This window comes from Hippocampus zosterae, chromosome 2 (genome assembly GCF_025434085.1).
Source record: "Hippocampus zosterae strain Florida chromosome 2, ASM2543408v3, whole genome shotgun sequence".
In the NCBI taxonomy this organism is placed as follows: domain Eukaryota; kingdom Metazoa; phylum Chordata; class Actinopteri; order Syngnathiformes; family Syngnathidae; genus Hippocampus; species Hippocampus zosterae.
This window is the reverse complement of record NC_067452.1, coordinates 12,177,742-12,192,995: the sequence shown is the minus strand read 5'-3', so window position 1 is coordinate 12,192,995 and position 15,254 is coordinate 12,177,742. Positions and strand designations below refer to the sequence as shown.

Sequence of the window (15,254 nt, the reverse complement as noted above, 5' to 3'; positions counted from 1 at the left end):
AGGATTCGGCTTTGTTGACTCTAACATGGCCCAGGCTTGAGCTGTGTGAATATTTGGCTCTCTGGAATCATTTGAGATGCCGTGCCTCTTGCTTTGTTCTGTGGATGTCCCCCGATTGATAGAATTCTCCTCCTGTCGCTCCTTATCCCCGCAGAATCGACACCTCCACTCAGCACAAACATTCACGTTATCGGTGGCTTCTTTCAAATGACTACTCCGACCTCAGGCTAATACAACTGGCGAGCCTTGATTGTGGGAGGACTGATACGGGAGAATTAAAACTCTTCAGGTAGACTCAAAAGAGATGCGATTACAATCAAAGATCTTTGTGCGTGTCTGGCAGCTGATGTGCAACGGGTACTACCGCTAATCCTTTTGTGTCAAACGGGATTGAAATCAAATTTCTTGGATATATTTTTTTCTCATTACAGTGATTATCTCTTGGGATGATTAGCTTGAAAGCTAACAACAAAATGAATTGATGATGATTTTGAATGGATTGCAGAGAGAAAGAGTAAAATACTGCCAAAATCAATATCGTAGTACTTTATACATTCAATCAGGTCCATATAATGGGCGGAGGCCAAAACAGAAGGATAAACAGCCCTTCCTTTGAACATCACAACTACCCACAGCTGATGTCTGGCACATGTCATCCACTGTATAGATCAAAGTTTGCAATGCTGAGGGTCATCGCCTACCTTGCTCTTCAATGTACCTACCCTGACAGGATCGATGGAAGGAAAACACAAAGGTCTCATATAGGTGACGCTGTTTTATTGATTAACCAGCGCAAAGTGCTGCGGCTGCCCAGAATCCAAAATGTGTTCATAAAGCTGAAAGTGGAAAAGGGGGTTAAAAAAAATAATAAGATGAAGGCGAGGTGGAAGGCGAATCTTGTAATATGCTTGGTGACATTAAATGACAATTTCAACCTGAGCGGTGGCAGAGAGGTGACAAAGCGAGGTTGTGTAAAGGTTAGCATCTCACTGAATGTGAATGCCAAGTGAAGTTAATTAGTACGCCGTGGCCTTTCTGTTGCATTTCAACATACGGCCGCCCGCGAGCACCACAGGCTGCTTGCTCTGAAGGAAGGTGAGACATAATTAATTCTTGTGCTTTAACTTCCCCGTTCTGCTGATATGGTGGTGATGAGTGTGCACCACGGCTCACAATTACACTTGGAGATGCATCTGGCTGCTCCTCCTTTGTCGCTCAGATGAGAAAAAAAAACAAAACAAAAAACAATGTGATTTGAAGAGAAACGGGGAGCCTATGGGACAACATGAGTTGTCTTTGGAGCTGGCGGTGGGTGGAGGGGGAACGGCAACCATCAAGCTTCGCCATCTGAGAGTCGGAAAGTGTGCAGATATGACAAGACAGGCTGTCTTCATAGAAAAGAGAGCGCTGTGACAATGCAGACGCAAAAAAAACCAACAGTATCTTTCAATGAGTGTTCTTGCATGATACCGAGAGGTCTCTTTGGATTCTGTTTTTTGCCTATGGGAGTTTTCCTTTCCTATCAGCGCGAAGGGGCCTCAATGCAACCTTTATCTCGCCTTTAGCATCGTTTATTGCTGACCAACCTTTACAAAAGGAAGGGAAATATAGATTAGGTACCCAGAAGCCCTTACGGGAGCAATATTTATAACAACGGGCCACCAACAAAATTTACTGACTCGACAAAAGGGGAGCTGGAGAATACAGAAACGAAAGAAAATACTTATCGGTGGAAAAGAGGCGGCAATTTGCAAAAAATGACTGTGACGCTACAAAGACATTAATTTACAATGACATTAGACAACATCATAATTGCTATTTTCATAGGCCATGATAAACGGCGTAAGAAAATAAAGTGCCAACTCTTAGAGTAAGTGAATCTCACTGCAGGAGCGCTTCCTTCCGGCATATTCCATCTTTCCGCTGGAGACACATATGTCAGCAATACGGACCGTCACATGATGACCTTGTTTAGGAAAAATAGAGTCGCATTAATTTCGAAACAGTGCTCTTACCATGTTAAAAAGGGAGCGGCTACTCATGCTGACTCGACCCATTGATGAGTTGGATGATGGTTAAAGGTTAGGAGATGTGACTTTCTGAAGAGGTCCCGTGTGAAAAATTTGGCACAGAAAAGCGAACTCCCATTCAGCGTGGATCCGCCGCACACCGAAAAAAAAAAAATAAATTGTCGGGGGCGGAACCGAGACGTTTCCCATGAGCGCCTCGAGATGGAGCAGCACCACGTTGCAGCCAGCGGCGCAGGGCTCTTTTCGCCTTTATTTGACGCATGATTAGCCTCCGACTGCATCGTGTCACCACTCAGCTTCTCTTCTCCGATTCCTTTCGCAGTTGGGCAGAATGACAGCACGAACCCCCGTGCTGCCTGTGTACAGATTGTCCTCATGACACTCACACAATGACACATCCACACTGTAATCGGATTTTGATAATGTTGCCAAGGAGCCATCTTGTGAAAGCATTTTATAAGCGTTCACATCCTGCCCATAATGGTGCCCATTGAATCTTTGTGGAGAAAGATTTATTTGTGGCGGCGTTGTTAAGTAGAACAAGACAATATGGTGTACTTAAAAATTTTTTTAAAAGGATAGCGTTTGATGATAAATACACCGTTAAGGACAGTAAGCAGCGTGCTAGATCTGCACAGCTGAATCAAAAAGTGTCGATGAGGGAATTATCCTTCAGTCAGCAGTAGTTTGTCAGATGGTCAGAGGTAATGGCAGTTTCCATACATGCAACCCCAGGCTGAGCTTTGGTAATGGCTTTGCACCAGAGCACGGTACTGCCCACACATTGGAGGAGCCGGCTGAGGGAGGGTGTGAGCAGCTGACAGCTTTCCGTTCTCCTTCGCCGTCACTCTCGCCCCCTCCTTTCTTGCCCATCTGCTTCTCTCGCTCAAATATCCCACATCTCATCGCGACCCTCACGCAACCTAGGCTTTTCAGATTCACTCCTGCCTTCCCCACTCTCCCAGCCGCCGTTTACACAGAAGAGTTTGCAACTGAAGTCAAAAATTGGGCATGCACCAAAATGACGTGAAATTGTGATACGACGACTGTGATTAATGCTGACTTTCATTCACGTGTGTGAAACCACGTCACGATTTCATGTCAAAATCATTTGACTCGATTTGCATCCAAGTGACGCAAATCCGATGGCATTTTATTTTCATGGGATTGTGGTGTTGGGGATATTTTTTATCATTTGCAGTATTTTGGTGATTGCCAGTAAAAATATGTAATGTAGGTTCTTTTTTTCCCCCCCTTTAATTATTTGTTTTTACATCTTTATTTTTTTCTTTTGGACATGATTGTGGAGTTGCTCACTCACCTGACTTACACGAAGACAGCATGAGCTTCAGTTTCCACTCAGGGACAATGTGAACGTGAGAACGAATGGTTCTCTGTGTCGCTGTGCAAACTTTGATTGTACAGTACTCTTCTTTTTTGGACAAAGTCTCCAGCTCACCCATGACCCTAAACATTGATTCGTCTTGTTTTGTTTGTCTTTCGTTCTGACATGCCCAAAATACAAACAGATTTAAAAATAGCAGAACTGAGTCAGTGTGTACGGCACACGTAAATGCATATAAAAAGGCTACACACCCCTGATCAAACGCTAGTTTTTTGTGTAAGTAAAGGGCTAGTCACACGGCAGCTTTTACTCCGGTGTAGCACCGAGGCTGGCCCCCGTGGATCGTTCACACGTGCAAAGTTGTACTGGTACACCCCCTGAAAACAGCTTAAACCGAGCAAATTTAACCCTGCTCGAGGAGGTGAGTTAAAAATGTACTTCGGAGTAAATGCTAGTTTGCGAGGCAGCACCGATATGAAATGGGACGTGTGAACGCTACAGTGGTAGACTGGCTACACGTGAGAAGAGTTGATTACGCACGGGTATTGCATAACTTGCATCCTGGGTATTTTGCACTTCTTTCTTTTCTCTCTCGCATCCTTTTATGGTGTCTGTTAGACCACAGTGTTGATTTGTCTGGAGAAGTATAAACCATGGTTTTTTCGATATGTCACAAACAAGGCGCGGAAAAGGAAGTGCACTTTACAAATGCATATCTTTTATTTCCATATTATTGCTATCATATTGCACGGCCGCAGAAACTGCCTTGTGAACGCAAGTGGGGCTGCACTGGGGTTAACATGCTTTAGTCAGCAGCTTTTTACATGTGAACGCTCCACAAAATTTACACTGGTGTAAGATATATCGCAACACGTCGGCGCAGCATCGATGCCAATGTTTGCCATGTGAACACCCCTTAAGACATATCATGATCAACTTTTCATCCCTTCAATGGGAACTATGACCTGACCAATCTAAATGGAAAAAAAAACATTTTCAGACAGAAAGTCAAAGAAAACAACTACGATAATGTGGTTCCACAAGTGCGTCCACCCTCTAATAAATGAGGATGTGGCTGTGCCACACACACATTCAAACTTGCATTAAATCAGATCAGCACACACTTGCACCGTAATTCCAATTAATCCTCGATAAAGTTGAATTGTTCCAGTGGACTTTCCCTGACATTTTTTTGTCACCGCATCTCACATCACAAGCCATGCATGGCCCACAGAGAGCTTCCACAGTATCCAAAGGAGAAGGGTGAAAAACAATTTCCAAAACATGAATATACGATGGAGCACAGTGAAGACAGTCATCATCATCAAGTGGAGAAAATATTGCAGAACAGTGGCGTTACTAAGAACTGGGCATTGCACCACAAGTGATGAAAAGATGGGTAAAAAAAAATCAACATTCAAGGAGCTGCAGAAATGTCTGGCAAGTACTGGCAATGTAGTACAGCGACAGTTTGGCATCTTCGACCGTATGTCTGGGCTATAAGGTAAGATGGCAAGGTGCCTTATCTTTCAAAGAAAATCATCTTGATTAGGCCTGCATTTTGCGAACACACACATATTTAGCAATCATTGGTTTTTTTTCCCCCTACGGTTTAATAAAGGTTGAATTATTTTTTTGGGTCCAAATTCCAAAAGTCAAAAATCACTGCCTACCTTCATAAAGACCTGACTCGGAGGCATGGGATGTACTTTTTCAGTATGTTAAATGCAGAAAAATGACCCATAATTATCTTCTAATCTCAGAAAAAGAAACCTGCACCGCTGCCTTCAGTTGACAAAGAGGCTGCAGTGGTGTAGAATCAGAACGATGAGGCAAATTCAGATGAACAGAGTGAGTCACAATGTGTCCAACCTCGTATTGACGATTAAAATTATATTTTACATCCATCCAGCCATCCATTTTCTGATCCACCTATGCTCACAAGAGTCATGAGGTGTGCTCGAGCCAATCCCAGCTGTCTAGAGGCGGTAGGCGGGGGACACCCTGACCCGGTTGCCAGCCAAACGCATGACACACAAAGACAAACAACCATCCATGCTCACACTCACACCTAGGGACAATTTTGGAGTGTTCAAACAGCCTGCCACGCATGTTTTTGGAATGTGGGAGAAAACCGGAGTACCCGGAGAAAACCCACAGCACGGGGAGAACATGCAGAATCCACACAGGGAGACTGGAGCCGGAATCAAACAATGCACCTCTCCACTGTGAGGCCGACGCACTAACCAGTCGACCACCGGGCTGCTTATATTTTACATAATTAAAAAAAAAAAAAGAATATCAGTTATTCATAAGAAAATGCTTACATGTTTATTTTTGTAATATAGTACAGTATTGTTTCGTATAAAAATTGTAAAAAATAAAGCTGACGAGGTCACGGATTTTGCCTACCACGGGTTCTTTTTGGAACACAATACACGCGATAAACGAGGGTTCACTGTACTCCAATACGCAATATGCAATCAGGGAAAAAATATTTTGCAACAGTATATATTTGTATACAGTGGGACCTCATTATTTGCAAGAGATAGTTCCCTCTCTACATTGCGGTTGACCCTCCACGCACTCTCTATTTCACAGATTTTTTTTCAAGTAGTTTTTTACAATTTACAACCTCTTTTGTGTTCTCATTGACTCACTGTGCAATTCTGCATGCTGTTATTTTTTTTTTTACACTTTACAAACCCACATTGAATGAAACGTCCTGATTGGCTAATATCTCCTGCATGGCTTGTCGCCTGTACAACAACAAATAATAATAATCATACTGTATAATATATACCATAATTTCCGGACTACATACTGCACCTGATTAAAAGCCGCAACGGATAAATATAGCCATAAACACTAATTAGTATATACATAATTTTATATATAATATATTTTATATATATATTAGAGCTGTCAGTTTAGCGCGTTTTTATTGGCATTAATTTAAATGAATTTTAACGGGATTAAAATGTTTCTCGCGAGACTAACGCGGCCCACGTCACAAGCGGATGTTACATTGCTCTATAAATACACCAGAAACAAAACAATAAGTGTCCACGCCCAGTCTGCCCAGTAAGAAGTCCACGCCCATGTCTATTTTACCAGCCACGGCAGCTCGAGACGCCAAAAACGGAAACTTAAAGAGTTTATGAATGGGAATTTTACTTTTAAAAAGTTGCCAGATTGCTCCACTGACAAGACCAAAGTTACCTGTTCTTCTCTCTTTATATATCATACAGGTACACAATGTATGCCACTGACGTGATTGTTACTTGTTTGGAACTATTTTGTGTGGAAGGTTACACATGTTCTGAGCTTCTCTGTGTTCATCTGACAGTGACAGCGCGCTGTAGTGGTAGCGACCTAGCGAAAATAAAACGTCTCCAGTGTTGTCATCGTCATTCTTCTTGGTTCATTGGCTGCTCTTTGGGTCTTACCGCCACCTACTGTACAGGAAGTGCAAATGGTTTCCATATAAGTGGAAGCAACCATGATCGTATTTAATTCAGCCCTACAAACAAGCACACGAGACAGGTGGGGTGTGTTTCTGTCAGTCATCAGCAAAAGAAAAAAGGAAAAAAAATCCCTTCCGTCAGTGCTTTGTCTGTCTTTGTTTTAGTACCCGTCTTTTGGCAATTGTCAGCAAAACAGGCATTCTTCCGTCTGTACTGACGAAATGCCCACCTCTGGTCAATGAGTGTTTGACATTAGTTGGAGCCAGACAATTTTTCTCCCTCCTCCATCATCAGTCTACATGCAGACACACTCGTACAGATGATCAACATGCACTTCCTGCCCAGCATGGTCTTCAGACTGTCAGTCCCCCCCAAGTCGACACAATCTGCCCTCTCTAGTTTGCTCATATAGCAACCAACTTACCCTGTCTACTGCCATTGGTATTTTTCCCCTCCTATTGTATCTCTCATTTCAATCTGTCATCCAGGTTGATTACATCTGTGCGTGTGTGTATGTGTGTGTGTGTGTGTGTGTGTGTGTGTGTGTGTGTGTGTGTGTGTGTGTGTGTGTGTGTGTGTGTGTGTGTGTGTGTGTGTGTTTTGAGGGGTAACGCAAAGCCTCACACAGTGTCTGGGAAATGGTGTACAGGACGCGGTCAAACAATTTCCCATCCAGTAGCCATTCATGGTAACAAATGCGTCATGGGTATGGTTATTTACACAAGCAGCAGATGTGAATCAGCACTGGCGTGTATTTAGAGTCCGTCCCACCAGCTGCCACAATAATGCAAATCCTTTGTGGCTTGATGTAGTCACATACTCCTTTTTGAAAGAAATCACTAAATTTAATTCAAAGAGTGACCAGCACACAGAAAGACGTGACAACCATGCCAAATGCCTTTGATATTTACCAACTGCGGGTGGTGGAGATGTCGTTTTCAGTGTGGTAAATTCCAATCCTAGCAAACACCTTGCTGTGATGGGAATCGCCAAAGAGGCGATGATGAGTGCCTCGGCTTGTATTTGTGGGAGGGTTTTATCACAGAGGCTGGGTCGCATTCACAAAAGATGCTGTGACTAAACCTCAAGGGGTGAGGACAGCACCGACATAAGCAGCCCTTTAAGGCTTAAAACAGCAGTGTTGCTATCAACAGATCGATGTGGGATTTCATTTTGAAGACAATGCTTTCAGACGTCTTAGCTCTGTTTTTTTCTGTCTTTTTCTGTTTTTATTCAGCCATGGCACCTATCGTACGTGAGGAAAATCTCCACCAAACAAAACTATGACACCTAAAATATTGATGATTTCGTCTCAATTGAGTCACAAATTGACTGAATGAGAGCAGAATGTGTCTAATTGAACACAAAGCTGATTTCGTCATATTCTGTTGAAATGCAACAGGTTATGCGCAGGTTTATTGTACTTTTTGACATCTAATGGGAGATCATTGAATTGTTCTGACTGTTACTACTTGTCGCTGGCATGGATACAGTCACATTACAAGAATTTTTTTCGGTAAAAACCTTAATGATGCTCCTTCTGGTATGTGCACTTTGGCCACCTAGGGCAAATATAAAACAGACACACACACACACAAATAACCACTGACACCGCAAGCTACAGTATGAATCATCAAAGGATAAAGAAGGAGAAAGAATTATACTGCATGCTAAGCCTGTGGGTATTGTTATATTGTCTGTCTAAATGTGTTGCTCCGACTGTTTGGCTTCAAATCACCTATGCTTAAAAGATTAAATCGCTGCAACACAGTGCTAATTATTATCAGGCCTTATGCATTGTTCGCCTTAAGCTAAACAGACCTTTAAAACCTTAGGCTGAGGGCAACGTTGCCAAAAACGCCTAAAAAAAGGTGCACCCAAAGTAAATTTGTAGCTGTTCTTGAACCATTTGGATTATCATCATAGTTTTGGTCTCGTTATGAAATATTAAAGATTTCATCATTTTGAATTCACAGTGCAGAGGTACCGGGTTCGATTCCAGTTCGATTCCAGCTCCAGCCTCCCTGTGTGGAGTTTGCATGTTCTCCGGGCCTGCGTGGGTTTTCTCCGGGTGCTCCGGTTTCCTCCCACATTCCAAAAACATGCGTGGCAGGCTGATTGAACACTCTAAATTGTCCCCAGGTGTGAGTGCGAATGGTTGTTCGTTTCTGTGTGCCCTGCGATTGGCTGGCAACCGATTCAGGGTGTCCCCCGCCTACTGCCCGAAGACAGCTGGGATAGGCTCCAGCACCCCCCGCGACCCTAATGAGGATCAAGCGGCTCGGAAGATGAATGAATGAATGAATGAATGAATATCCCTCCCCCCCAGCAGTCAGAATCTGTGTAAGTGCTCCCGTCACTGAACTATGGATGTTTGAAAACAGAATGAAAATGTGAATCTTATGTTTGTCGAATTTCTTTTCACAAAATCTGCCTTGAAAATGAATTTAGAATGTTGACTAGGACTTGAAAACACTACAGGATCGAAGCTTGAGGTCTCCCTAAGTTCTAGTTCAAATTTGACAATTGTAAAATGTTGGGCACCATTCAAATCTCCAGAAACTCAGCTTTCAACAGATGTATGTTCACACATGACGACGTGCATCAGCGATTTGTTTTGACAGATGAGCCCCTCAGTGGGCCGTCCTAACTTCAGAGGGTTAACACATATGTCAATTTGATTTGTTCAGTTTGACAGTAAACTTCAATTGGGAATGTCAAAAAAACAGCGGGCGCTTCTATTTTGAAGATCCTGTGAAGTCCTGTGTCTTTTTTTGGTGGGGGTGGGGTTGGGGGTGTGGGGGTTCGCAAGTCAAAGTAAGTCAGCTGCCAAACGACAGCTCGTATCTCAAAACACTTCTTGGGCCACTCGTATCGGAAGGCACCACTGTAGTTGATTCAATTGGATCAATCATGGTTGCAGTGAATTTCTGAAGTGATTAATGGGTCGCATGCAAGTTGATAGCGTATCGGAGCGACTCCTCGAGGAGGACTCGGGTTGAGTGAGTCAGTGAGTACTAAATGGTTCCAAGGGCAACAATTTGCCTGCCATCGGAGCTGTTGTGGTCAAGTTGCTTTCAAGCCTCAATTCCAGCAAGATTTGGTTTCAGATCGCAAAGGTTGTGGTTTGCTGCATTTTGTTTTTCCGAAGCAAGAAGCAGAAAACAATGCCCCTTTAAAATTGCCTACACTCGTGACAGAAAGTTAGACTTGCATAATCTTTTATCGAACGGGACTTTCCACTGTCTCAATCTCTCTGCCCACTTGTCTTTTTCCCCTGTCAGTTGCTTCGCATTTTGTCTCTCCCGCTCATTCTGAGCCTCTCCCTTGGGCCGCTCCAGTGCTCGATGCCGGGCTGAGCTCTCGCAAGGTTGCCCTGCCAGTGTGTATTTTTGGCCGACCAGCATGCTTCTCCGTGAAGCAAGGTATGACTCACAAATCAGATATTTGACCAGGAGAGCCACGGAGTAGAGAAACGTGGGAGGAAAGTGCGGATGGCTCAGAGAGGGAGCAAGGCTGACCTCCATTGTTCCATCCGTTAACCAGACTGATATTTCAACTCTATTGGTATTTCAAAGAAATAATTGTTTTTCCTGACAGCACCTCACGCGGAGGACACTTTGTACCGAGGAAGGAATGGCGGCGTGAGGGTGCAACGTCGATCCTACAAATGGGACTGTGACTTGAAGTTTCAGGTGGGCATGATAGCCAAGCTTTTATTTTGTCACTCTTGAGAGTGATTATGTAGTGAGGGGGCAATTTTACCTGGTGCTTTGGAAAGTGTCTTTTATCACACGCACAAAGCGAGTCCCTGCGGAGAACAAGGCAGCTCTGCAAAAGAGCCTTGAACATCCTGAGTGCGCTGTGCGCTCACACCAGGTATGACAGGAGATCAACCCATGCTAGGAAGAAAGCGTAGCCCACAGCTTTATGACTAAGTGTTACCAAATGTTTTCCTTTAGATGCACAGAATCTCACATTACAAATGGCTGCATCGATTTTTCCTTGCCGCAAAGTGCAGTAGGACTTCTCTCCAGCGTTTTAGTAGTCTGCAAGATGACTATTATTATACCATTTTTGTTCTCAGTGAAATATAACATGTCAAAGAGCTATATGGAATTCTAGACGCTGAGCTTTAGAAAAACTTTTTGAATAAAAATAAACGTGTGATGTCACTTCAGTTGTTGGTGCACTTGTGTGTGCACGCCACATCTTGAGCTATCAGCTTTGCAACTACACTGTCTATTTGTAATGCACTGATGATACATTGTTCACCAAAGAGCAAGTATGGATGCATGCTCCCCCCCCCCCCCACCTACACCTGGAGCATGGAAGGGCTGACACATTCATTATCAGACGTGCACCTGCAACACCCTGACCTGCATTCCAATGATTCCCTCGGCCCGATCGCCCATCTATCTCTATGCAGGTCTCCCCTCACACTCGACAGAGCCTCGTGCCCAGGCCCATTTCTCCTCTAATGGTGCAGAGAACGCTGGCTCGCCTCCTCAATTCGAGTTTACCTCACAGTCTGCTCCTGAAAACCATTTGCCATGTGCAGTGGTGCCTCGAGAGTCGAGTGCCCCGACTTACAATTTTTTTTTCAAGATATGAACTGTTTTTGTTGCTTGTTTTTTTTTTTTTGCTTTGACCTGCAAGCGCAAACCTGAGACACAAGCGCTGTACGGTGGCAGTGAACTCAACTCACCGTATAATTGTCACGTTGCGTGGTGGTAGAGGACCCCAAAAAGCAGGCAGGAGGAAGGAGCGGGGTGTACTTGGAGAAGTGTATTGATAAAACACAGAAAACTAAATCCAAAACGAAGCCAAAGTATCAAACAAAACCATGAATGAAGCTCAAAACTAATAGTCACCAAAACATGATCGAGAACATGACCGAGAACATAACAGACTAACATGACAACTACAACAAACAAACAAAGAGCCAATGACCCGACAATGAGTGGTCGGGCTGGGATTCCTTTTAAAGCAATAAATACATAATGACCAACAGATGTGCAGCTGCAGGGAGAGCCCTGCAGTGCCACCTGTTGGTCACAAACCAAAACACGACAATAATAATCAGCAGTTTGGAAAATAGTCCATCCATCCATACATTTTCTGTTCCGCTTTATCCTCACAAAGTTCGAGGGGGATGCTGGAGCCTACCCCAGCCATCTCCGGGCAGTAGACGGAGGAAACCCTGAACCGGTCGCCAGCCAATCGCAGGGCACACAGAGACGAACAACCATCGTGCTCACACTCCAACCTCAGGACAATTTAGAGTGTTCAATCAGCCTGCTTTGCATGTTTTTGGAATGTGGGAGGAAACCAGAGTACCCGGAGTAAAGCCACGCTGGAGAACATGCAAAAGGCCGTAGCTGGAATTGAACCAGATCCTGAGAGCTTTGGATATTTGAACTCAAGCAGCAACAAATGCAGACAGGCAATACTATGTAATACAATATTCACAGGCATTCAGTATATGCTCTAGCCATAACAAAAAATCAACAACAATATTACAGCATCTTACTGAGGCACTGAATGAAACTCTTCTTTGTTTGTATTTGCATGACTATGTATTATACTGCCTCTTGTGGTGGCCAAGATGGGTACACCAGAAGGAGCAGCACAATGAATTGAATTGTAGCGTCATGATGCACAAAAAGTTTCATTCCTTAGATTTCCCATTTCTTCTGCTGCTTGATGCCATGCCCTTTGCCTTCTATGGGCTGAATCAGGAAACAATAGGACTTTTGCTTTACAACTGTAGCTGCGTGCAACACCTGCATTGAATACCAGCATAAATTTAATGTGTTTCTCTGAGTCAAGATGAGAGAAATTTCGGGAAAAAGGACTTTTCATTTCATGAAGTCGTTTCCAGTGAACAGTTTGACTGTGATTATCTTCACAAGATGTGTGGAGGAGAATGTGTGGAACAGAAGGAACAGCTGCAATTGAGGTATCACGCGCATTCGTACACTGGATAACTGACATTACACCGACGAGATGAAAAGCATTTACAAGGAGTTACATCTGAAAACGGAGAAAAATCAATGGATGAACAAAAGCATACAGGCGACCAGCTCAAGTTCTTTCAGTGTTGTAGATTTAATACAAATCATCCTGCACTTAGCGCCACAATATGCCGTAACCTTCACACAAATTCATCCTCCCTCAGTGCGGTTGAATTTCTGCTTCTCACTCATAGCCTCCCTAATTCAAAACATTCCACCGTTGGAGGGTAGAGGCTTTTGGAAGTGCACACAACCCGGGACGTGTGGATAGATTTGAGACAGCAATGGCGTTCACCTTTTCTTTCTCATATCTACGCAGAGGCCAAGCGGAGCAGCAAGGGGATTTCAGGCTACTGCCGGTGACTCGTGAGGATATAAAAGTTGTCCGGGGAAACAGGTCGGACTCGCTAAAGGAAATTTATTGTCAATTATTTGTGGCAAATGAGTTGATGCTCAAATTAATGGTGTGTGGTGCCAATAAACCTACGGTTCCAGATCTACAAGCAACCGAGGTCTGCCTTCGATAAATTCTGGCATCTGAGATACTCTCACCGGACATTCGATTCAGTCAATTTGTTACACCAACTGCGACGATGACATATTTTTAGCTCTCTGACACTGACAATAAAAACAAAGCATTCGCATTTCAAGTATTGGGTTTATTTTAATATTTCAAGTACTGAATCCATTTCAGTGTTGCAGTGTTTGTATATCAACATACTCTCTTGCACATGACATGACATGAAAATCTGTTGCTGATGAATAACCAGGTGCAAGGATCACAGCCTACTATTCCATTATTAGAAAGTAATATTCATGCAAACAAAATGTGCCTCCGCAAGATGGATCAAGAAACCACCTGGAGAGCTGCACTGAAACTCTGCGCGAGTTGTCAACCATGTAATTTCTGTAGAAAATGCGTTTGAATGCTGAAAAGATCAATTTGAAACTGAAATGCTGCGGAGTTCAATGAAGAAAGATCTTGGGATTTGGGGAATGTTGGAACGTTTGGAATGTGGAAAATGTTGTGTAGTCGAAATGGCTTGAATGGGCTTTGTGGTTGGAATGACAAAAAAATCAGCCATGAAACGTTGAAGGAAATAATGTGCAAAATGTCGAAATGTAGGAATTTGAAAAAATGTGGAATTTCATACATGTGGGGATTTTTGGGATGCGTGAAATATTTTGGAGCTGGAATATTTTCAATCAATTAAGTGATGGGGAAATTGTGGAAATGCAATATGAAATGGGTGCTTTTGTTGGAATTGGTCAAAAAATGTTGAAGGAGGATGGAATAATCTAGAATATGTTGAAATCTGGAATTTTCATTCGGGGGAAATGTTGAACTTGGGTAACGCGTGAATTTATGGTGGCAGTGAATAGCAGTGGGTGAATAATGTGCCGCGGGAAAAGTTTTTCAGGTGATTTGAAAGAGCTGAATCTCATGAATTTTGAATGGAAAAGATATAGAACGTTCTTGCTCAACTTGAAATGGCAGGGGTCATTTTGTGTGGAAAATGTTTACCGCTGGAAATATGTTGAAGTTGGAATCGTCTGAAACAATTGAAAAATGTGAAAATAATTTAGGGTCAAAAATGTGGACAGACTGCTGAAAGTTTCTGGGGTATAGAATAAATAACGTGTGTGTTCAGAATTCCCACAATAATGTGGTCAGTTGTTGACACGACAATGTAATGCTTAACCATGGGGGATTAGATGCTTATTTAAAACGTATGGTGTGTTGGGAATATGTGGGCAGAGCGGGACGGTTTGCTATTGGAGAGTGGGAGGGTTTCTGGCAAACAAAGTTGCTTGCGATGTCGAAGATAACTCATCAGCGACTTGAATGGACAAATGCTATTGATGGAAAGTGTCCCTAAATGTCAAGTAAGAATCAAGGCTCACACAATTTCTGCTGACGCACAAAGAAACCCAAAGGAATGAAAACATCATTCATATGATTACATATCTGACTGCGATTGAGCGGTTTGCTTGTCTCGCAGATATTCAGACATAACTACCGGTACTTTAAATATAGCGGAAAATCAAATCTATTGTAAAGTGGTATCTTTTAGCTCTCACATTGTAAGACCACTGAAAGCACGAAAAGCAAACTTTTATTGAAGAAGATTTGAATAAGATTTGTCTGGAAAAACAAACAACAAAAGATTGTTGAATTTTGCAGGTGGCTCTGTATACACTAAGTTGCCAGGCATCATCCCCTCCTTCGATCCCGTTTGGGGTCACAGGGAAGCTGGGGTCGAGATTGTTTCCTCCCAGGACTGACCATCTGTCAGGACATGTGCATCGCGCTGTGAATACTTTTTGACTGCGGGAGGATGCTGCAGGGTCCAAAGTGAACACCACACAAGCTGAACCTTCTTGGTCTGAGGCT

General features: G+C 43.2%; 1 protein-coding gene across 2 annotated transcripts in view; it reads right to left on the bottom strand.

Moving 5' to 3' along the window:
- Window positions 1–15,254, bottom strand: part of LOC127595941 (metabotropic glutamate receptor 7) — a 124,273-nt gene that overhangs the window by 86,587 nt on the left and 22,432 nt on the right. The window contains exon 1 of one of the 2 annotated variants that reach the window (XM_052057988.1): window positions 2,016–2,190. The exons of the other annotated variant lie outside the window; for it this stretch is intronic. Within the exon in view, the coding sequence (XP_051913948.1) occupies window positions 2,016–2,057 (42 nt within the window). The 5' untranslated portion in view covers window positions 2,058–2,190. Of the gene's footprint in view, window positions 1–2,015; window positions 2,191–15,254 lie in introns of those variants that run through there. 2 annotated transcript variants of the gene reach the window in all.